Genomic DNA, 23,721 nt, shown 5'->3' on the forward strand with positions numbered 1-23,721 from the left:
GTCTGGGTATGATGTATCCTGTGTGGCTTTGTTCTGACAAAATGGTGGCAGTTGTGGGGATGCACACCAAGTGAGGATTGAAGCATGTATGGCTTTTCCTGATGAAAACAGCAACAACATCCTGCGTTTGAAGGATTGCCAGCTTGGTCACACCCGTCCCAGCTCTCCTGTGTTAGTTCTCTTCCAGGAGGAGAGGTAGTGACTATAAGAATGACTGACTGACTGCAAATAACCCTTCTTCCTTATTTTATATGTTGTTTTAAAGAAAAACCGAGGAAAAGCAGGAACAAATTATAAATCCTTCATAACCAGCAGCAAGGAGAAAGGAGGAGTTGTTGACTTGTAGAGTGATGTCACCTGAACTGAAACACTTCATTATTTTTTGGACATTCTGAGAGTGACCTTTGTTTCTTAAAGAACACTTACGTGGTCTGTACCAGACAAAAAGGGAAAAAGAAAAAAGGAAATGTTTTTCTCTTCTGCTTGGACTGTATCTAGTGATTGTGAAGTATTGTTTTGAACTATATTCTTCTTTCACCTCGATAGCGGTTTTGTGTTTGTTACTCTTAAGTGATGTACGGACAGCTGTACAGATAATTTTCACATACAGCACCTGTCATGCAGGAATCTTTAGCAAGCTCTGTAAACACCATCGACTAAGCTTTCTAACATCAAGTAACATTGGAAAGTATTCTGTCTGCTTTACAGATGGTTTCCTGAGATAGTGGAAGGAGGCATAACCACAAAAGAAGCTGAATCGGAGTCCTTAGTTCTACTTTCCCATTAGGAAATGCTAGAGAGGGACTCCACCAATATTTAAGTGGACCAGGCTGATTAAAATTTAGAAATGGGGAGTAGAGGAGAAGAGGGAAAGAGAAAGGAGATTTGATGGTTCAGAGTAAGCAGGGGGAGTCCTAAGAGCTCCTGCTCTGGTCCATGGGATTCTCCAGTGCCCCTGTATCTGAGAGGGAGGCAGTACTGAGCTTAGGCTTTTGGATTTACTGGTGTTTATCAGCTACATCTTTAGAGATGAAATCCAGGAGCACTGTCACTCTAATGGTTTCAGCCTTCTAGTCACTACTTGTGGAGCTCTGAGCTAGATTTGGCCAGCAGTTTTATTTTGGTAGTAGTATCATAATATAAAAATTATAAACTGTAGGTAAAAGAGGTATGTATTTCTTTAATAGCCAGTACTAAAAGCCTAGTTTTGGTGGCTTTCACTTAGGCTGAGTTTAAATCATGTAAGTCAAAATTTTTGAGCTATTTGCATGATAAACTCTTTGAGGGAGTTTTCAGTTACAGTTTTTCAGACTTTGCAGGGAGCAACAGTAAGATAAAAATAAATTATTTTTCTTCCTGTGATTAAAAAGCGTATTACAGCAGTTTTGTTGAGGAGTGATCTCACTAATGCTTCACAGCAGCGACTTAAGATGTTATGTCCAGCGTCACAGGTGTGCTTTTTAGCTCTTCTAGTGTTTTTAAAGTCTTAATGTCAGTATTTCTCAACTTTTGACTCATTTGCAGCTTTGATTATTTCAAAACATTTTTGAATATGATACATTTTTTGTGTATTTGTATATGTAAAGGATAATAAAGCTCAGGCCTCATGAAAGGAGAGCACTGTGGAATTTCTGGTCAATTCGAGAGTGCTCATTCCCCACCACCACCCCATTTGTGGTAGATCTTTACTTCTGAAAATGAGTAGAACAACCATCTCAAGGCATTGTGCTGATTTCAAACTCCTTTTTTCTTATGAAATCTTGTCCTCTGTGTCAGAAAGAAAAGGTACAGGAATGCTACCTGTATGTTGGAATGGGCTGAAACCTACATGTGTTTGTGCTCTGCAATGTAGACAAGGAGTAAGGTCTGCAAGAGAGAAGTATGGGAAGGTGGCATCTTTTAAAAAGCTGCCATAATCAAGTGCGAAAGACTGAGGTTTTCATAGCTATTCCCTAACTTTTTTTTTCCTGATGCTCTTTTAATTCTCATTGTTTTTGTTGAAGACCAGCGGGGCACACGAGTGTACTTGCACAGAGGTTATCTGAAGTAGTATTAATATTGCAGATAAGATTCTTAAACTCAGAGGAGATTTTTGAAGTCACTCTATATAGAGATGCCATCCACTAAAGAGTGATTTGTTATTTTCTGTTTGGAATGGGAGGCTTTTACTGTAAACTTCTGTTGAGCACGGTATTTAGTTTGCCAGTTTGAACATTTAATCAGTTTTCATTTGGATTTTGCTCTTCTTCTAATGGGCTTAAACCAATACAAGCTATGAAGAAAAAGCACCAAACACATCTAATCCAATCTTTTTATCTTTTTCTACAATCAACAACCTGAATTTGTTAAACTTTCAATTGGTAAAAGTATGGTTTCTGTTTATTACTCAGTACTTTGGTAATAGCCTGGGTTTTTACCAGCCACTAGCAAGGTTGGTTTTATACATGTACGGTCTCCTGAAAAAATAAAAAACTTTAAATGTGTCTGTAATGCTCAGTCTTAATAGTGGGGTCTTCAGAGCTGTTTTCCAGTTCTGTGAAGTGAGCTTTTCTGTAGTTGGCATTGAAGAATTCGACACACAGACTCAAATTTTTAAATCTGTAGTAGTCTGTGGGAGTTCAGTGCTGTTCTGCAGCGATGCTGCATTGCCTGGTCTGTAGAAATTCACCCTCATTTCATTAAAGCTAGCAATCACAGCCCAGGTTTGTACTACTCAGTGAAAATGTCTTAATTATGTACAGTCCGGCCAGCCATATGGTTAGCATTTAAATAATTTGTGTTGATGCAGTGTATTTATTTTGTTGTCTTTCATTTAGATGTTTTATTCTGAATAAAATGCAATGTAGAAGAGGCTCAAGAGGAGCCTTGCTGTGGGAAACTGGCATTTATAGTTTAGTAGGGGTTCAGTAGCTAAGAAATGTTTTACTAATAGCTGGAATCATGTGCTGACCCTTATTTCACATTAAAATGACCGGAGTTTGACACTAAGATGACAGCTGGTTAATACAACTTGAGATTTTAAAGTGCTTGAGTATATGTAAATATTATGACTGATCTCCAAAGCGTGTTGGAAGATACTTCCAGAAATGTCCTTGTCCTAATAGTTTACCGCAGTCCCCAGTTTATCTTCTGCAATATTATTTTCAAAAAATATCTCCTGTGTTCAGAGAACCTAGATAGAATAATTAAGAATGTATAATTGACTCCGTAAACAAAGATTGCATGCGGTTTTTAGTTCTACTCAACTATATTGTAAGAGCTGTTGAAACCTTGGGTTTCAGATTTGTCTAGTTCAGGCGCTTAAAAATAATGCTTTAGAAGTAGACTTCTTTGATGTCTGTTTTTTATAGATAAGTATATCATGTATATCATTCCTTAGAATATGCAGTAAATAAATTAATAACCTTTTGATTGAGCTAATTCAGTCACTGGGAAAAAAGGGACAAACCATTTAGGGTCAAAAACTGTAGGCTGGTGAGCAAGAGGCATTGTGTTTTGGAACTTGTGAAGTATCTAAGAAAGAAGTGTCACCTATTGAATTTAAATACTTAAAGCTTTTTAGATCGTTTCTACTAGTCAGAGCATTTTCGTGCTTTTTTACTCCAAAACATTTTACAAATTGCTTCATGCAGTCTGGCCTCTTTCTTTCATATATTGCATCATGTTTTATTCTGTTGAAAAATGCACAGGTTTGTACAGAAATATTTTTTTGACAGAAATAGCTTGAAGAATAAGAAGTAATAAGCCACATTTGGGTGTGGCCATTAAAGTAGGAGTTGAATAGAACAGAGGAACTATTAAGGGGGCAAAACATAAGGCTCTTCCACCATCAGAAAATCCAGTGGGGAACTACGAGAGCTGGAAGGGATGAAGCTCGTTTTGCTGGGAATTTGCATCTCATAGGTTGATTGCAGGTTCCAGCCAGAGCTTTTCCTGCCGTGGGGCATTTTACGGGGTGTCATATGTGTGGCATAGATTATAATGTATTAGAACATGGTGGTTCTACAGGTTGAAATAAGTGCTTATGTGGGCCGATTTTAAGCATTCTTTTTGCCAGGGCTGGTTGTCAGTGGATCCACTCTCTGAAATGCTTGTGTGAACACCAGAGCTGGTGCAGAGGAGGAGAGAAGAATGAGTGACAAAGGGTGAGGTGGGGGGAGCTGTGACAGCCCCAACTGAGAGAAGCAGTGCTTTTCCCGATACTCCTTTGTTTGCCTGCTACCACTGTTCATGAAATTTATTACAAACTTGCTGTCTTTTCCAGCATATGAGCTTTAAAAGTACTGGTATTTGCAAGTCCATCCTTTGAGTTTTGTAGGTTGAGAAAATAAAAAAGATTGAGAGGCAATAAAAGAGAGAAAACATACATGAAGGATCAGAAACAATGAGACTGCTGTATCAAGGAGTGTATCTTGAGTGGACCTTGTGTTATCTATGTGCAAATCTGTCCCTACACTGCTGACTAACCACAGGGTGGTGGTGGTCCTGGGGTCTTAGCGTGCTTTGATACTCTTGAGATTCCTCTCCATCCTTCACATTTGGGTGAAACTTGCCATTGGACCCAAAATTTGGGGTCTTGCAGGTGTGCTGGAAGAATGTGGGACACAAAGAAAAAAAACCTGACAAATATAAATATATGTACATGTATACACAGAGGATGATGGTTTGTTTTTCTAAGGTAATTGGGCTCAAAAGGGGTAAGATTGAAAGTAGGCTAGAAGGAAGAATCATACAATGAAAAGACAGGTTAAGACTGAGGAATTGTACAGATTAGCCAAAGAGAAAGGCTTGCTAAATAATAATTGATTCTTTATTTTGTAGATTCAAACCCTTTAGCACAGAATCCAAAGAAAGGGTCCTATACTAGTGCCTAGTCACCTAGAAAGAAGTAAATTTAGTGAACTTGGTGCCTGGCATTTCTCTAGTCATGCCATATATTTGGGAGTTAATGAAGTCAGTGGAATTCAAGTGGCGTATTCTCCAGTACTGACTCACTGCTTTTAAATGCCCAGCCACCTGGAGAATTTGTAGTTACCAGGCTAGGTCCTCAGGCACTGCGAGGGAAGATGTTCGCAGAAATGCTGCTCTTTTGGATCATGTACACGTAAAGCAAAGTAAATATGATATTCAGTGTGGTGATTACACCAGGCAAATACTCTAAGTACAGATGAATATGAACAGAATATAAATAGATTGAAAGGAAGGTCTCCAGCTTAAAGGCATTCAGCTGATTTTGCAGTGCATCAGTTTTGTGCCATTCAGAGGCACAGAAGCTGGCAGATAGTGGTGGCAAGTTGTCAGTCTGAAGTGAAGCAACTAGTTCAAGAGGGTGACTGGTGGCAGGTAAGGTGACACTGTGCTTAGTGATACTTTATCTACCTTGAGGAACTAGTGAATAGAGCTCTGATAGCAAGAAGTGGTCATGTAAAGTTTCTGGGAAAGGAGATGAACAGCTTTGATTTAGCTGGTAATCTTCCTGACTTGATACTACAGCCTGATTGATACTCTCTACAAGTATGACGAATTCTTCATGTCATTGTAGATACAGATAAGCTTTCTTCCAGAAAGGAGGGAGGGAGAGCATCTGCACAGATACTTAAGCAAGAAATGTGATCTAAGCATAAAGTACAGCATGAGTAGATCTTGGGACAAGAGTTGATCTAAGGAGATCACAGTTAACTTTGCACAAGTAGGTCTGGCCTCAGTGAGAAGCCTGCTGTTACCTGGTTGTGCTACACCTTCCATTGCCTTCTTTCAGTTTTACTGGAGAAATGTAATGGGGACCTGAGCCCTGGGCTTAGGTGAGGTGGTGTGCTCTAGTGCTGTTTACACAAGTAACAAATTACTGATTATTAGCCATAATCAGTTTAAGATTTTCTTGATCTTCTCTGCCTGAAGTCTAAATAGGAATTGCATATAGGTAGAATGAAATTGTACTTACAAGCACTCCCATCTTACTTATGTTAAAATAAACAATGGATTGGATAATCATAGAAATTAATAGTGTTGCAGCTGGGATATTGATGTAGCTTTGCTCTGCAGCCACATGCATGTGCAGCGGTAGCTGTAGTCTCTTCAGTGGCAGATCTGCTGTTACAGTACTTGTGCTGGAGAACTTTGCAAGGCTAGCAACAGCAAGCAGCAGGAGAAGGCTATCATAGCCTCCAGGTGTGAGCAGTGGCTGCTCTTAGATGGATTGTTTTCTTGTCAGTGTTTAGGGAACTGCTTTGTTGTAGGAGCCAAGTTCCACTGTGTGAGAGCAGGCAAGGGAAGAGCTTTCTCGGAGGGCTTTCAGGAAGTTGAAATTGATGTCGGAGCAATATCTGGTGTCCTTAATGAGCAGTTCAGCTGCCTAGCAGGAAGCGAGCCATGTGACAATCCACAGATAATTTAAATTAACTAGCTTTATGAACCTATATTTTCAACATGACCTTACCATATCCAGCCTCCTCCCCCAACAACCTAAATACACAAACCAGGCGCTTAATTCAGTAAACTGCAGTTGGTTTTAGTGCTGAATGGCAGTTTTCTGCTTGAATGAGTGCACAGGTAGTATGTACAGGGCTGAATCTTCACTGGGTCATTTAAAATGGTGTAACACTAACGTAAGGGATTCTTTCACATTCCATCCACTACCACATTTTTTGCAGCAGAACTTACTGGGTAGGGAGGTGGTAATTCATGGCGGGTTTTTTGTTGAAGGCATTTGTTTTTTCCTGTACTAAAAGCACCACAGGCTGCTTTTTCTGGGAAAGAGGGGGAGTTAATACTAACACCCCTAATCTCCCAATTGTTCTCAGGTGCAGCACCTTCTAAAGGTTGCCATGTGTTGAGGTTGGTTGGTTGGTTGATTTGTTTTTTCATCTTCTGACTAAAAATATAGTCAGTGAAGTCTGTTTATCTTGTGAATTAGTTATAATGTGCAAGTATTGTGCTAGCACACTGGCCATGCTAGCAGAGTGATTATGGACTAGCCTTAGTCAAAAAGAACTCTTCCATAACTTTATTTGCTGTAATTAGTCTCTGAATCAGTCGTTCAGGTGTGTACCGAATTTTAGTTGTGTTGATTCCAAATGCGTGTCTAATTACAGAACAGGGTGATCAAGATAAGGACTACGCAACAGCATTCCACTTCAAAAACTTCATTAAAACACCTTGTTAACCACTATTTCAGGGAAATCATTTCCAATGAACCTGAATATGGCAAGCCTCTGTAATCTGTGCTATGCTGTACCATCTGTGCGGCCACTGGTATGTGTTTACATTACCAAGGCACTGAATCCAATCTAAAACAGCCTGCTGAGAAGTGGAGGTTACCAGTGGGAGCTTAGTACTGCAGTGGCACGGTTAGGTGGCTTTTAGTCTGCTTGGAGCAGAAACAGAGAGAATTCACACCTGGAGGAAGCGTGAAGCCCATTTTAGTCAGGGTTAATTTGGATAAATATACTACGTGAGAGATTTTCACAGCATTTGTTTTCAAGGGACTGCTTAACACACTTACTAATTCCTAGACTGATTTAATGTCTCCACTGTACCATTTCTTTCGCTTGCAATACTATATGGAGCTCTGATGTATCATGTATGCATGCTGTCCATGCCAGAAAGAAGGGTGAGAAGCTGTGCTCCGGATGAGGAGAGCAGAACCGTTTCTTTCAGAAATACTGAGCTGGGTAAATGGGTTTAATGGTAGTAAAGCCTAGCAACCTGATATTGAGAATAAACAAGAGTCTAATCCCAGTGCTGATTTACTGCAAATCTGGGATCATGCTAGTGACTTTAAGCCCCTAAGTTACCTGTGTATCAAAGAGAAAGAATAGGATCTGCAGTACTCAGCCCCTTAAAAAAAACCCAAAACAAACAAACAAAAAACCCCAAAAACCAAACCAAAAAACCCAACAAAGTTAGCCAGTGAAAATGCTAAAGAGAAAGATGCAAGTTAATTTGAGAGTTAATCTAATAAGCAAAGTCATATTAAGCAACTATTAAAACAAACCATGGTTCAGGCCAGAATTGTTTATCTGCTCTCTTTAAAAGTAAATAAAACAACAGCAACAAAAAACCCAAAGCTTTTCTATGAAATGTATTGCCTGACTGGCATTGGTATACAAAACATTCAAAAGAAGAACCTAATTATTTGATTTATACTTTGCACCTTTAGAAAATAATTCTTTTTTTTTTTTGTTAAAAGTCACAGTACCTTTTACATGTCTTGCCTTTTGAACTGTTGTATAAAATGTTCAGTTTAATTAATTTACGAGAATATATGTAATTTGCTAGACATTTCCCAGTGTTAATAAATACTACTACTACTACTAATGTGCATTATAGGAACGATTCAAGCTACAGTAAGCTATGAGCTCTAGTGTTTTGAAGATGGCTTTAACAGTTCTTATGTGAATTTAATTTCTGTTTCCAGCACCCGGCCTCACTGGAATTGTTGGAGGGCGCCCCAAAGTGTAAGTTAACCCCTGATCATCAACTTCTTGTAATGTGTGATGGTAATGTTCCTACCACTGACCTGCACAAGCTGCCCCACCTTGAAACAGCAACCACAGAACCAACTAAATTCTTTCCGTTGCATGCTATGTTTAGTAAGTGATAACAAGGTAATCATGAGTGCTACAAGGTAGGTGTGCAAATAGTACCATTCTTTATTGAATTATTGAATATGACTTATATAGGTCTCTGATCAGCTCATGACAATGTCTTTGCTTAATGAGCTCCAGCAAGAACTTGAAATGTGACTTTGTGGCAGGGTGGTAGCTCAATTCTGGACCGGGTTTCTCTTGTACCTGTTAGTTTCAAATATGGACAGGGCAGATTTATGTCTGTACCAGCCCGCTTCACCTAAAAATGTGAGGTCAAATGTCCCAGAACATCCCACAAAATGTTAGAATGAACCCATTACATGAGCAAGCTGAACAGAATAATGTTGAGCATATTAAAAAAAAAAAAAAAATCCTGGTTTGATTTGGTATTTTTCTAGATATGGCTAAAATCTACTGGTGATTTATATGCTTACTTTTCCATAGTTATTCGTGAGAGCATGTAAAACTTTCCTGTTGCTAAGCAAATACTTCAATATGTTTGTTTTGCACTTGGAGGTGGGGGAAGAAACTGTAGATAACATTTCCAGTAGCTCTGTGTAACTAGCGTAGGTAGCAATGTGGGGCTAATGACAGTGCAATGGACTTCAGTGTCATGAAGTGCATCCTTTCTCAAGAAAATATTTTTGGTATTTTGGCTACTCGCCCCCAGGATTTTCGTGGGGTTTTTTATTTAAACAATATCTTACTTTCTTAAAAATGAAATCTTAAGGAATTTCTACACTTCTCAGGCTTTCCAAAAGTGTTTGGAAAACCATTGCTAATCGTGGGTAAATAGCTTTTAATTTCCCGAGTGTTTGTCTGGTGTATGAATAGTCTCAAGATGTGTGATCCAACATTTTCATTAATTTCTGGTTGAATGCATTTATGCTTGTTGTTTTACATGTCTAGGTCTCCAGTTTTGAAGCCATTTTTCTTCTGTTATCCCAAAAGCAATGTTCAGGTAAGACTTACTGCTTAAAGCCTGCTCTGTTCTCTTTGAAGTAATTTGAAAAATTCTGCTGACTATGAGTCCTAAAACTGCAAAGTATTCTGGTAACTGTGATTAAAAAATAGTTTCCTGGAGAGTAATGTTATTCACACAGGATGTTTTACAAGTTGAATTTGCCGACCTTGCATTTTAATTGCTGTGAATTTTGAAATACGTTGTATCAAAACTGAACTTTGCTTTTCAGATTCCTAGAATTGTAGAACTGAATTATTTTTACTGCATTTGCAAAGAGTGTTTATGAAAATTATATATTTTTTGAAAGTTGATTGTCCCTCTTTAAAGAGAAGGGCATTAGGTGTTTATTGAACATTAATCTTGTGAATCTGGACACATCTTCTGACTTCTTGAGTGGTCTACATTTTGTGTATACTACTAGAAATAAGTACTAAAATCAGTGAATATCCCCTGATTCACACAGGTTCTACCTTAACAGGGAGTTGGGCCTTTTCCTTCCAAATACCCTGCCTATAAAAATAGGAGTAGTAATTTCTGCTCTTGCATATATTACAAAACCTGTAAAATTGTGAAAGGCTGTGCAACTATTGTGATGAGTATCATGGAGGATCCTGTGAATGAGATCTATCTCTGTGGCCCTCTTTGGTTCATAAACAGTAGTTTCTTTCAGTCCGAGAAGTTTATGGTCCAGATGATCAGGCAGTCCTAGGCAAGATTTACAGTGTAAGATGGAGGGGCAGAAAAAAATCAACGAAATAAAACTCAACTGATTAAAAAACCAACTCTGTAAAATGATTATCAGCATTCAATTTAAGCGTTCTAAGCATTTCAGAAAGGGACTGTTTAATTTTCATTTTTTAACATGCATACAGTGCTTAGCACAAATATGCCCAAATGTTACATTTTTCTTTGAGTAGTACTCTGCATTAGTGGGAAATAATTTATGATTAATTTTACAGAGAAGATGCTGTTTAGTTGTTAAAACTAAGTTTATAAACTGTGCATAGTGGAAAAACATTTTAAAAAGCGCCACCTTTCCTGTCATTTGAAGAAGTTCAAGTACTTATTTTTATTGTCACTTGCATTTTGCTTTAAACAAATGACTTGTCTTTGCCAAGTTTAATATCAAGTTACTATCTTTATGGAATTTTAGCCTACCACTGTTTTGTTCATTAAATTAAATAGAAACTGATTAATTAGCGCTGTGTTCCAGCCTTGGTAAAACACCATTGAGAATAAACAGTAACCTGATTTGTCAGGGAAAGAAAGCAGTGTCTCGTCTACTCTTTTCAATACAGAAAATGGAAATCCTTGCTCTAGGTAGCTAATCTGATGAATGCACTGATGGACTATTAACAAAATGCCATGTGATCTGTCACTGTTGTACTGCAGTACTATTAAAGGTTACATAAAAGTGTGGTGTAAGTGATTCAAGTCCTTGATTCAAAGTTTTAGCCATGTATTAACAACAACGGTCTAGCTAGAGATTACAGAGTAAGTAGGGTATGAATTAACTGCTTTTCTGGATTGGAAGTTCGGTTACAAAGAGTCTGGTTGCTCTAGCTCAGCATTTGACCTAAAACCAAAAAAACTTCATAAGGAGATTTTCAGATCTGTTAACATTGCCATAGTGGATTCTTTTGTTTTGTGTTTGATAACACCTTTCTGGGTGTCAGTTTGGATTCAGTATCTCCTTTGTTGTTTCCACTGCTCTTATGCAGTTGCCCCGATTTTGTCATGGATCACCAGTGGTTTTACAGTGAACAGTAGTTGTTTTCTGTGTATACTGCTTCATGTTTATGAAGTAACCTAAGATTTTCCCTAGGGAGAAAAACTCTAGCAAACCTACTGAAGGCAAGAACAGCTTTTCTGAAATATTTTTTTGTTTTAATCTTCCTCTTGCATAAGCATTGGAGGCCTATGTCACTATTAGCTATTCTCCAAGAACAATCTTAAGAAAGAGGGCTGAGTAGAATGGTCTTGCATTTGCTGACAACTGAGCATTGATAACTGCAGTAGCTAAGTTGGTGTACGTTATTTTGTTGTGGCAGTGTAACCTGGTTGTACATCCGAGTCTTTAGTACTGGAATCATCCAATGCACATGAGACTTACACAGTTAATTTTTCTACGTGATTGTGCTGTATGATTTAACCAGAAAAACCTTTGTTTACATCTTAAGTGAATAGGCCCATCAGCTAATGAAATACCAGACTTAACTATGTATTTTTCCGGATTCCTTTGTGGGGGGCAGGGGTAGAGTTTATTATGCAAGGTGAACAGCATGGCATTTTTTTATTTCATATTTTCATCTCATCATAAACCCAAAATACCCAGTATTAATTTTTATAAGTTGCTGTCATAAAGTGTAGTTGAAGAAGAATTTAGTATCCCAGGAGAAGTTTGCCATTAATACTGACAGTGACATTAAGAAGAAAAAGGGGGTTGTATCATGGAAGAGCTGGAAGCTTTGAAGTTTTGGGATCCAACTGTCAAGAACTGTGACACAAAACTTCAGGTAGCGCTGCTTTATATAGAGGGAGATGGAAAGAGAGAGATTTGTCTTCCTTTAAAACATACTTAACTGGATACAGCATTTCTTTTGATTTTTATGCTTTTTTCCCCCTACACAAAGATTTCTTTTAGATGTATGATGGATCATTATTGTTATTGTGGCTTTTTAAAAGGGAGGTACAGAATCTTATCTGTAAAGCTATTGCTGAAAATGTGCCAGATCAATATTTAATTAGAAATATGCTTTGTTTATTCACGTTGCTCTGGATTTCTAATTTGACAGTTTGGAAATTGGTATTTTTTCCAGATCAACCTATTTTTAAATGGGCAGCATGTTGAGACATTTGAGGAGGATCTCACGTTTACATCGGATGAGGTGGTTTCGTCTGATCCACCTGAGATTAGCAGTGAGTTGAAAGGTATGTTCATTTTTTTATTTGTGTATGTATTGTTTGCTGTCTTTGTCCTGGAAAATCATATGCTAGATTTTGTCCATGAAATATATTTTACATCTTTATACTATGTATTTTTAAGTCCGTTGCAAAACACTTAAGCTGCTTTTCTTGGAAGGAAGGAAGTTAGCATGACACAGTATGAAATGTATTTGAGACTACAACAAGTATCTAAGTAAATTGTTTTTCAGAAAACCTAGGTCTTAGACACAACTGAAGGCAGTTGAACGCTGGCTTGAAATTGAAACGTGATTTCAAAGTATACCGCAATCTTATTTTGTTAATCCTGGAAATAGTTGGTTTTACCTTACATCAAAAAAATTGTGTTGAGAGTGGAGGACAGACTTATAGAATACTTAGCATTTAGATAATTAAAATTTGGCCCTATTTCATATGGCAGTCTTCACAGAATGAACGAGAACAACATGGATCTGGTGACTCTCAAAGAAAACATACTAGGCTAATGATCTAGCGTGATAATTCCTGTGTTGCTGTTAGACTTGTCTAACTGAATTCTCTGAAGAAAGGGAAGAAGAAACTTGAGAAGGGCAGACCAGTGAGCTGAATGGAGCAGGTCAGGATGTCTGTGATGAAAAGGAAGCGTTCAATTGGAGTTGTTCATACAAGCTAGGTAGTAGGTTACAGATTATTGAAAGTGCTAGACATTTACGTTCTTTCTAATGGCAGAACTGTATAAGGTATTTCTTAACGTATAGCACACTTCATAATTCCCTTTTGGTCCAAGCAGAGTCTTTATTACCTTATTCCTTCTTACCAGAGAAATGAGAGAATTAATTTAAAGCTGTGGATAGATATCTTCAAATCTAAATCAGGTGACAGTACCTAAAGATTACTGGTTAGAAATATTTCTAAAAAGAATACTAATGCTGAAAGAGTAATTCAGGTATTTAAGTCTGTGTATACTTAAAAAATCAATGCTGTGAAGGCACCAATATGTTAAGATTTGTTCTGGATTCCAGATAAAGGTGAGTAGCATTTCTCAAAATTAATAAAATAGTGTCACAGCTAATTATAGATTAGTAGGGAATGTTCTGTATCTTGTAGAGAAATTTTGAACTACACGTTACTCTGTGTTTGTTGCCGTTTGAAAGCGACTGATACTGGATGTCTGGTGGCCATGCATGGCCGTTCATTTTCCCCATCTGTTCAGACATCTCTTCAATACGATGTTTTATGTGTCAGGTAGAAACAAGTTAAACTCTTAGAATGTTTTCAGCTCTTAGGTCTTTTGCAGATCCAAGGTCACACCAGAGTATCTCTGATACCTGGGAGTTCCCAGAAGGGCAGTGGGGGATTCACACCATGAAACTGGGCGAGTTAAGGAATAGGAAGTCATTGTTCTGTGTGATAAAGGGGTTAGCAAAGGTCCTGGTATTTTTTTTCAACGTGACTACAGTGCTAAATATCGGAGAAACAAAAAGCTATTGGACTTCCCATTGCCTTCTTACCATTTGAGAAAACTTTCTGAGGTGCCTGAGATCAGCATTTAAGTACTGAATTCTTCAGGCTTTATTCAGGCAAAATGCCACTTTTGAGGGACAGCAGAGCTCCTCTGGTTGTTTCCCCTGAGAAGGATCTCTAAACTTTTGCACTTAGTTGTAAATAGAAATATTTTCTGTATGTGACTAAACACTTACCTACAACTGTGGCTTAACTCATGGACAGCAGAGATGAGAAATAGACAAATGGGTTAGACTGTAAAAGGAGTAACTTCCGCTAAAACATTTTCTGTCAGCATTTAGTAAGGAGGGAAGTATTTTTCTTAGTTGCATGGTTATCGCAAATGTGAGGGACTGTTAGTTGTCTTTGAATAGATACGAGAAATATGTGAAAATGGATTTCAGAAATGCTGCTAGATGTAGTTCTGGGAGGGTGGAATTTGAATTTACCATTTGCCCTAGCTTTGAAGGGAATTCTTTTGTTGATTGTTTAAGATGTTTATTAAATGAAAACAATTTCCTGATAGATCATGAACAATAAATCAGTTAGGGTAATAATAAATGAGAACACCAGAATACTGTCTTGAACTGGCTTTGTTTAAAGGCAGACTGTCAGAGACTGTCTGTGTAAAATGTCTGATGGAGAAGAGACTTCTACAGCTTATTACAGTTTAAGCGTTGGCATACATCAGCCTTTGAAGAAGCACTACATTTTTTCTTGAATTGTGTGTTGAATTAAATTATTAAAAATGATGTGGTTTCTGTGGTGTATGAAGTGTGGTAGTCTTGTCCAAAATGAACAATGAGCCTTAGCTGGACGTTTTTAGATCCTATCTCAATGGAGATGTTTAATCAAAAATAATATTCCCCAATTAAATAAATGCACCCTTTAATATTTTCTGCCAAGCTTCCTGGCACATTTTTGCTTGCGTTTTTCATGGAAGTGAACATGGAGAAGATTATGAGCATCAAGCTCAGAACAAATCTCTTGTGTCAACTCTTTTGTTGTATGCTTTCACCATTTCAAATTTCATGCTACCATGACTTACTACCGATGAAGAACTGTTGTGCCAGACTAAACTAATCACTCTTTCAGCTGACCTTTGACAGCGACCCAATATATGTTATAAAACTTTAAGTCTTGGTTAAAGCAGTTTAACACTGATACATTGTTGTTTGGGTCTGGGTAGATGTTCTGTTTCTGATTCAGCTGTGCCAGTAGAAGAGGTTGCTTGGTGAGCCCCCAGTTGTTCATTACTGTTTTCCCTGTTGTTGTCACTCGCATGTGCCAGCTAAGCCACTCTTGTAAGTGGTACCTGATCTGTTTCAACCAAAATAAGTACCATGAACTAAGAGACACTGTACAAATGATGTGTCGAGGTTGTAGTGAGGTGTTTTTGTCATCCACAGTATGTACCAGCCTATACCCAAACGAACTTTTGGGATCTGTCCAGCTGCCACTGCCATAGACTTGCAGCCTCCCTTTCTGATAGCGACAGTAAAAAATGCAGCCAGTAGGACTTTGACATAGTTTCTCTTTTACCCAGCTTTATTAAAGCTCTGTAATGTCAGCCTGGCTCTTGCCTGAGGAGTCAGCAATTCTTTGTGGGCTGTAAAGAGTTCAAGGTAGTGATGATTTGGCTGGGTTTACTTGATCACCTGAAGCGGTTCACAGAGTGCGTATCTACCGTGCCTTAATAGTAGGTGCACTTTAAATCATACTTCAACTTACCACAGTGTTAATTTTGTTTCTGAGTGGAATTTAAACATTCATTTGTATCTTCAGGGTGAAATTAGATAGGTATAGTTACTCTTTTTAATACAGCCTGCCTTTGGCCAGCATTTAGAGCATAACATATTTAATATTGGGTCTCTTATTCCCTAAAAGTAAAAACAAAACCACAAAACCAGCACAATAGTTTGATATAGACTGCATTTTCAAGTTGCATTGCGTCTTGCAGTGTCAATTCCTTTGAATTTGACAGTTTTTAACACATTCAACTGAAAATTTCTGAGACAAGCATGTGCCCAGGGCTGAATGGTTTTGGTGTTTTACCAAAAAAAAAAAAAAAAGGGTAAAATATTTAAATATTTTGGACGTTTGCGAGTTGCTTCCCATGGCTGCCACCAGCAGCTGTGGCACCAGCAGTTGTGGCCAAAAGCACAGCAGGAGAGCTGCTACTTGTGTGCAGGAGGAGGAGAGAACGACAGGAAGGGGACAGAGGAGAGGGCAACCGAGGGGTGAGAAGACTACTGCAAGTCAGGAGTGAAGATGAGTCTGTTAAAGATGCTGGGACTGAAAAGCCAGAGATGCCAGGAGGGCTGATATGGCCGTAGGGAAGTTGGATCGGAAGTAAAACCGGCTATAAAGTACTAGATACTCACTGCCTAGGAACTGGGATATAACCTATGCTTCAAGTTTCAATATTATGCCGCTATCAACGAATAACTGAAACTCGGAGGCAAGGTGAGCGCTTCATCTCTCCCTTTGGGGAGCAGAAACTAGATGGTGACAGCCTACTACTTCTGGTAATTACCGATTGCAGGTGGTCTGTGCTGTGCAGCTGAACCATCAGACCTCAAATATAAACGGGGTGGATCCCAGAAGACTGAATTTCTGGATTTGGTCAGGAGTGGGTTTGCTTTTTTTGATATGTAGGTGAATAAAAATAATACTTAATATGGACTTTGTTCAGCAAAGTGCAACAATCTTTATGTTGCTAAAGGCTCGAAAGTCCAATGCTCAGACATTGATAAGTCAAAAAATTGACTGGCTTCCTATAAAGCATGCATTTATGACCTCTTCTTACGTAATACTGAGATACTTACAAAATTAGTAATTTGAAGAAGAAATCTTGGGTTTCTTCTATGCAGCTGAATAACTGTTATAACATGACCTATGAAAGTTGTCTTGAAAAGGAATTTTAAGTTATGACTGTTTTCTACAGACATTATCAGAATTATTACACAATAATTACATTATCAGGACTGTACCAGTGACATTTATTTTCCACCTGCACTGGAAGCAGAGAGATCTGTGTGTTGAGGGGACAAAACATGTCAGCTAGTCAAGAAGTGACAAGTAGCTGCGATGCCTCCCTCCTTCAGAGATACCACATTGCTAAGACCAAGATGAATTTTCATATTCGAGGGTGGTGGAAGAGGGGAAGCCTGGCACAGCATTCAGCTGTAGAAAGGTAAAAGGAATTTGGAAGATGGAGCAGGAGGGATCAATTTTATAATTTTGGTCCCCAGCCTCTTCTCTTGTTCCCTAGGTGTTCCTGTGGGAAGAAAGCTTTGGAGATGTTTTCAGGAGTACTGCAGACAATGCAGAAAGTATACAGTTAAAATGACAGTTACTTGTTCAAAATGTACTATTATTTGTAGCTATCCTTAAAATGTATTCATTTTTATGTTGTATAGATCTGCCAAGTGGTCCACATACTTACCGCTTAGAAGATCTTGCCTATACTAGAAGTGGAGACAAAGGCAACTCTGCAAACATAGGTATTTTTCTTTTTTTTTTTTTTTGCTTTCTGAAGTGATGTAAGATTTTCAAATGAGAGTTACACATCAAATGCTCTTCTCAGTTTTTTTTAAATCTCATTTGATTTTTTTTTTTTTTTTGGTCTCTGTGCAGAAACAAAAAAATAATCCATATAAAACAAGGATTTTACTAATAAAATACTTGAGGTTTTCTGCTTAGCAGCTGTTGAAATCTGAGGTACTAAGAAAAAATGCTTGCGTGTGATGCAACAAAGAAAGATCTTTGCTTACGGTTGCAAAGTCAAGCACCCTGAAGTTAAGACATGCCTTTTTTTAAGGTTTCCTTCACACATTAGTTGCTATTCCTTCATGTGTGCGTTACGTAATATAAACTCTAGGTTGTCTGATCATGTATGATACTTCCATACGTGAATTGTGTAACATATATATGGCTGAAACACTGACAGTCTTAGGAAATACCAAAGTTGTTCTTGCATGTAAGAGGATGTTTTTATGCTACTGTTAATCCAAATGGTGTGTTTCAGCGTGCAGTCTCATTACATTGATTGTGCTGCTTCTTGCATTGTTTAATAATTCCTTCTATTCCTTACTTCTGCATGCAACAATTGGCTCTCTTACTTGTTGGAAGATGAGAGCGTGTGGTGTTCAAAGCTCAGTATGAATTAAAGGTGCGTTTGGGATTTGATTTGCTATTAGCTGTCATACTAAAACTGATGAATTTTGTTCATTTATATTTAGGAATATAATTTTCTTGTCCTTGTTTGTGAAACTGGTTTTTGAGTGAAGAATGAAGGAATGTTGATTTTTATTTTTTTCCCTCTTTTTTTTTTTTCTTTCCCCATGGTTGACCACTGTTGCAATGTAGCATTGCCAAATCATGAATGATGTATAGCTAATAGACCTCCTCAGATATAAAGACGCTATTGCTTTATTAAGGAACAACAATAATAATAACAGATTTGACCTCTAAGATTAAATTAGCTTTGAAGCCCACAGATAAAAAGATCCTTGGGACACAAATGTGCTTTCCTGATACTGCTGTGGAACGTCAACTTCAGCATGAAGTTACCTGAAGCTTATGAAAGCATATTTACAGCAATAAAAATGTAATTGTGCTTTCTTGCACTTACATCAGGATCTTATGCAAGGAGTGGGGCAAGGACTAAACCTTCAGTCACTGATAATGCCTTTTTATGGTTAATTGTGATTACTTGTCTAAGTCATGCAAGCCATTTAGGAGAAAAGAACTGCATGTGTGTTGTTTGTTGCAATGATATTCTTGTTGTTTAGGTGTCTTTCAGTGGCAGGGACTGTTTGCAGCCAGAAAAGGTCCAATAATCACTTAGTTTGGGAGCATTCTTTCATGCCATGCTCCACGCTACCCCTCTACTGAAAGAGGGAAAGATGTCAGCTATTGTTTTTTATTCAGGAGCTCATTGAAGAGGATCCATATGTTCAGTTTAAGTTAAGAGGAAGATCTCAAATCAGTTTTGAACGGATAAATACAAATTGATTTTAATAGCTCCTGTTCCATCTAACAACAGTTATACCTAACAGGTGTGATAGCACGGCATCCCCTATACTATCCATACCTAAAGAAAACTTTAACTGCTCAAGCCTTGGAGGATTACTTCCAACACCTTCTAGAGCGAGAAAAACCTGAAGAAGAACTAGTAACAAGGTGAGTAGCTTGCTGCTCAGTCCACAGTTGTGTGGTACGTACATGATGGTATTCAGAACTTATCTTAAAGTATATTAATATAAATATGGCAAACCTGTGTGTGTTGTCTTTGGTATTTTTTTAGTGTATCTTTATTTGCTTTTTAAAATAACAACTTGAGCAATAGTCGTTGAACATGAACTTGGACCTCTCCTGAAGGTGAACAAAGGTAGCGAATCTGTTTAGTGAAGGCATTTAAATTCTCAAAATTAGTATATTAGCGTTGGCTACTTCTGTGTTTTGTTCCAGTACAGAATGTCTCTGTGAAATAGAAATATATTTCTCAAAAGACGTTAGAAGTTCTCTCCAGTGTGTTTGAACCATTTGGACTGGAGGAGCCTTAGTAACTGAAGCTTCCCAAGCCTACGAGCTTCAGAACTGGGAGTCTGAAATCCCTAAAACGCTACCTGAAAGACATGCACACAGCCAGTGTAGACTGGAGCCCAAACTTACCTGATCTTCCATCGGAAACGTACCTCATCCTATCACTATCTCAGCAAAACATTTTGATTTTTATGAATTTCACTCACTTTAGAGAAAGTATTCCTTTGAGTACCCTGCTCTCACCCACTGCCACATGTACCAAGCCAGAATTTAAAGGGGGGGAAAAACCCCAACAGCTATTTTCCCTTTTTAAAATGTGGATAAACGGTTGTCTTTTTTGCTTGTTGAAAGAGCTTGAGTCAGAAAGGTGCAGCTCAAAGCTCAGAGCGAGCTTGGAGTTATTTTAACTACAGCTCTTTGAGTTGTAAGTGCTGTTCTTTGTCTTCTTAAGCGGCTCAGTGCAGATCTCACCCCCTGTTTCGTAAGTGCTAACAAATCTGTGTATCTAATAAATTCTGATATCAAGAAGTGTAATCGAATTTCCTCTGAAACAGAGCAGAGAAGGGAAGAAATAAAAAAATGTTGTGCCTCCTAATGATACTTCTAGAAGTTGATTCGTTATGGTTCCTTAATGCTGTTTGTGTGCATAAATAAAAGTTGAAATTTGCTGTGTCTGGATGAAGCCAATTTATTTTGGTTAATTAGATTATCTGTTCCTGGTTTTGGCTTCCTTTAATGGTGTGATAATGGAGCTCTGTGAGTGAATTGAAAAACTGCTGGGGAAAAAGAATAAATCCTTTTGTGGAAATATTTAGGATTATAAGGATTATGCTCATGTGCTTCAGATTGTATAGTTTCTTTTTAAATTACTTGTTTATTTTTAATTTTAACTGTCATAAAAAGAGCTATCTTACTCTTTCATTTTCCTTCATTTCCTTTATTTACAATGCAAGTGGTTAAAAAATATATATTAGTTTTGCTACTAAAAACATACCAACCATGGCTCTGCCTCACTACGGAACAGAGATTGTCAGCCAGTTGTCTTTCTTTTTCATGAAAGCTATTAAATAAGTATACTAAACAGAGGAAGAAGTGGCATTATTTTTGATAGAGAACACTGAAAACTCATAAACTTCTAGATTTTCAGGTAACATAGTAATAAAAGATCATCTTTCAACCCCCCCTTCATGTGATTGCTTCTCCTCTATGCAGAGTACATTCTTAATAGTTAATCACAGTTTTTCCTTGGGCATAGGAATGAGGCACAAGCTCAACATGAAAGGTCAGACCAGTCTAAGTGAGGGTAAGGAAGAGATAAGTGTTCAGCCAGAAATTTGCTCAAAGTTGAGAAAAGGTTGTCAGTCTCTCAAATTCTGACTGGTACTACCATTAAAAAATAGCAGCAGTGCTGTAGTAAGATGAGTAGCTAGACCATACTGCATGTGAAAGATTCCTTTCTTTTGTGCTTAGCCTTTTTGCCCTCTGTTGTGTTAGCACTAGGTTGTCTGTGTGGTGTTTGGTGTACAAGACTTATAAATTGAGATCTGATAGTCTTAAGATACAGAACAAGAAACTTTTCATTTAGTGGGTCAGTCATTTAAGAAGGATAGTAAAACTATCCTGTGAGAACTTGTTGGTTTCGCCTTGTGAAATACGGTTGTCATGTTTTGAGAGCATTCTAATGCTCAGAAATGAGCTCAGAAATAAAAATACAACATCTCATTTCTTCTTATGGGCTATTTCTACTAAGAGCTGAAGAACAAGATGTGGATGCACTACACAGAAGGATTTTTTTCCTCTCGTAATGAACATGCACCTAAAAAAGCAGTCTAGAAGCATCAGTATCTCATATGCAGACACCTCTTTTAGCCTGTGGGCTCAGTTTCTACTTTCCTCTGATGGGAAGAATCCTATCTTTTTCTTGATTGAAATGCATTAAATGGGTTTTGTACCATTATTACTTCCGTGCATTTTAACAGGAAATTCACTGGGAAACCTGGCTGCTCTGAATATGTACGGACAGCACTTTAAAGGAAGCAGTTAAGCAGGCACCCCGTTGTGCATAAGCACAGGAGTTCAGCTAGAACAGTGAATTTTCCTTGGTTTATTGGTTTCTGTCACAGGCTTAGTATTCTTTGAAGGGTTTATTTGTTTTCTGTGCTTTTTAAAAGCAGCTCTTAAAACTTTTGATTGAATTGTATAATTAGATAATATTTTCTTCCTTTAGATCTCAGTTAATTAAACAATTTAAGTATTCTGGGTAAATGCATGCCAACATTTTGGTTGACGTATTGTTGCTGCTTTAAGGCTACTGATGGCTATAGTGGTTTTCCTTTTTTTTTATTGTGGGAATGTATTTTTTTTGTGCAGAAATATTTTGGATGCTCAGATGCTTCAAACAGACCTGAAAATGCTGACCTCTCTCTTATTTTGTAATCCTAGTTTTAGCTAGAGTATCTCACTGTAAATATTTCCTCAAAGTACTTGAAGTGAATGTGCCATTCTGTGATGTTCAAGATTAAGATCTGTTGCTTGTACTACATACTCCTGCTGCCAGCATTACTGCAGAAAGTGAAATGAAGTTCTTCCATACTCTTTGTCATTTGCTTCTGCTTTTGTATGCGCTTCAATTTCTCCTGATTTGTTTAAAAGATTAATTTTTTCATGAAACCTCTTTTGAGAGCTGAGGTATCAGCTTCTGGAATACATATTCCATTAGTCTAGTTCTTGTGGAGAGATCTGCCAATTGTGAAATTGTTTTCTGCCTGGAAGTCTGTGCCAGTTTTTCAGAGCAAAATTTACAGTGTAGCATTCTGGTAGACCTCTAGTTCTCATGGTGTATGGTTAGTGGTAATTTGTATTGAGTTTTTTTAATTGAAAATTTTGTGGGGTCCTCTGATCCTGCCATGTAGTTGATTACGCTATTAAAGTTAGTAAATTATGTAGATGACTTATTGTGGAAATTGCTTTATTCTTCATATTCCTGTTGTCTGGTAGAGCACTATTGGATTAATCAAACTTTCCTGCCTTCCCAATGGACTTGCCTTTAAGTGTGATAATGTTGCCTGACAACTGATTTTCAAGGAAGGTGTTAGTAGTGTTAATACTAAAGTGGAGTGTGGTAATGAAAGAGAAGGAACAGAGCAAACTGCTTGTCTGGGAGACAGACGCAGACACCCCATGACTACTGCTTGCGAGAGCATAACAAGAACGAAAGTGTTTGCCAGGCTGCTCAGCAGAATCATCTCCTTCCATGAAAGGTTTGGGTCATCTGCCCGAGATACGAGGGCATCCAGAGCTATGAATATCAGCAACAGCTATAACTTTCACAATGCTAAAAAGGAGCTGAAAAAGATAAACCTCAGAGTGACAAAATTGGCAGTACAAGAGCACTGCAAGAAAGTCCGGCTATTTCAGAGGACAGATTTGAAGAATCTGTCCCAAACAGATGAAGATCAGATAGACGACTAAAGAACAATAGGTGGTGTTGGAGAAAGCGTGGTTTAAATTGCAGCAGTCAAACATCTGGAGACAGAGCAAGAATTGGATATCATCTTTCTCTGCTGTTCGTCATGTGGTCCTGATGTTCTTATTAAATCCTTTCCTATGGAAAAAAGGAAAGCTATCGAGTCCTTAGACAAAGAAAATTCTGGAGGAAAGCAAAAACAAAGAAAAAGAAGAATACAATGAAGAAGACAAAACACTAAAAAACTGTGCAAGGAGAAGCAGATGGAAATATACTATAGACCTGTTCATGGAATTTGAAACAACTTTGTTAGAAAACCACAGAGCCATGTGCCAAACTTCTACAAAAGTTTCCAAATTGGAACTGCACCAGTCAAAAGCAAGGATGGAAAAATGCTTACAGTGGCAATGGAACAGAAAAATAGGTCTGTCACACTAAAATAAAATTTTATCTGAACAAAGTACATGGCTCCAAGAAAGCATTTAAATGTAGCTCTACTTTTTATTTGCTATAAAATTATCTGTAGTTGGTCATAAGAGTTTGATCTAGTGACTTGTAGTCATTTCTCAGTAACAAAGAGGATGACTTCCCAATTAGCTGGCAGCCTTTGCTAGCAAAAGCGAGTTCCAGGAATTAAGCAACTGTATTTTTCAGTATCAGAACTAGGAAATATTAAAAATACTTCTTTCTGCCCACTGTGTTCATATTGGATCTGGAACCTCTTGCCT

General features: G+C 37.8%; 1 protein-coding gene across 1 annotated transcript in view; it reads left to right on the forward strand.

The window, feature by feature from the left end:
• LOC142361510 (uncharacterized) overlaps window positions 1–23,721 on the forward strand; it is a 61,005-nt gene that overhangs the window by 35,344 nt on the left and 1,940 nt on the right. The window contains exons 14-18 of the mRNA XM_075422109.1: window positions 8,417–8,456; window positions 9,498–9,549; window positions 12,372–12,483; window positions 17,400–17,483; window positions 19,041–19,164. Coding sequence (XP_075278224.1) covers window positions 8,417–8,456; window positions 9,498–9,549; window positions 12,372–12,483; window positions 17,400–17,483; window positions 19,041–19,164 — 412 coding nt within the window. The remainder of the gene's footprint in view (window positions 1–8,416; window positions 8,457–9,497; window positions 9,550–12,371; window positions 12,484–17,399; window positions 17,484–19,040; window positions 19,165–23,721) is intronic.

The sequence above is a fragment of the Opisthocomus hoazin genome, chromosome 5 (assembly GCF_030867145.1).
Source record: "Opisthocomus hoazin isolate bOpiHoa1 chromosome 5, bOpiHoa1.hap1, whole genome shotgun sequence".
Classification (NCBI taxonomy): domain Eukaryota; kingdom Metazoa; phylum Chordata; class Aves; order Opisthocomiformes; family Opisthocomidae; genus Opisthocomus; species Opisthocomus hoazin.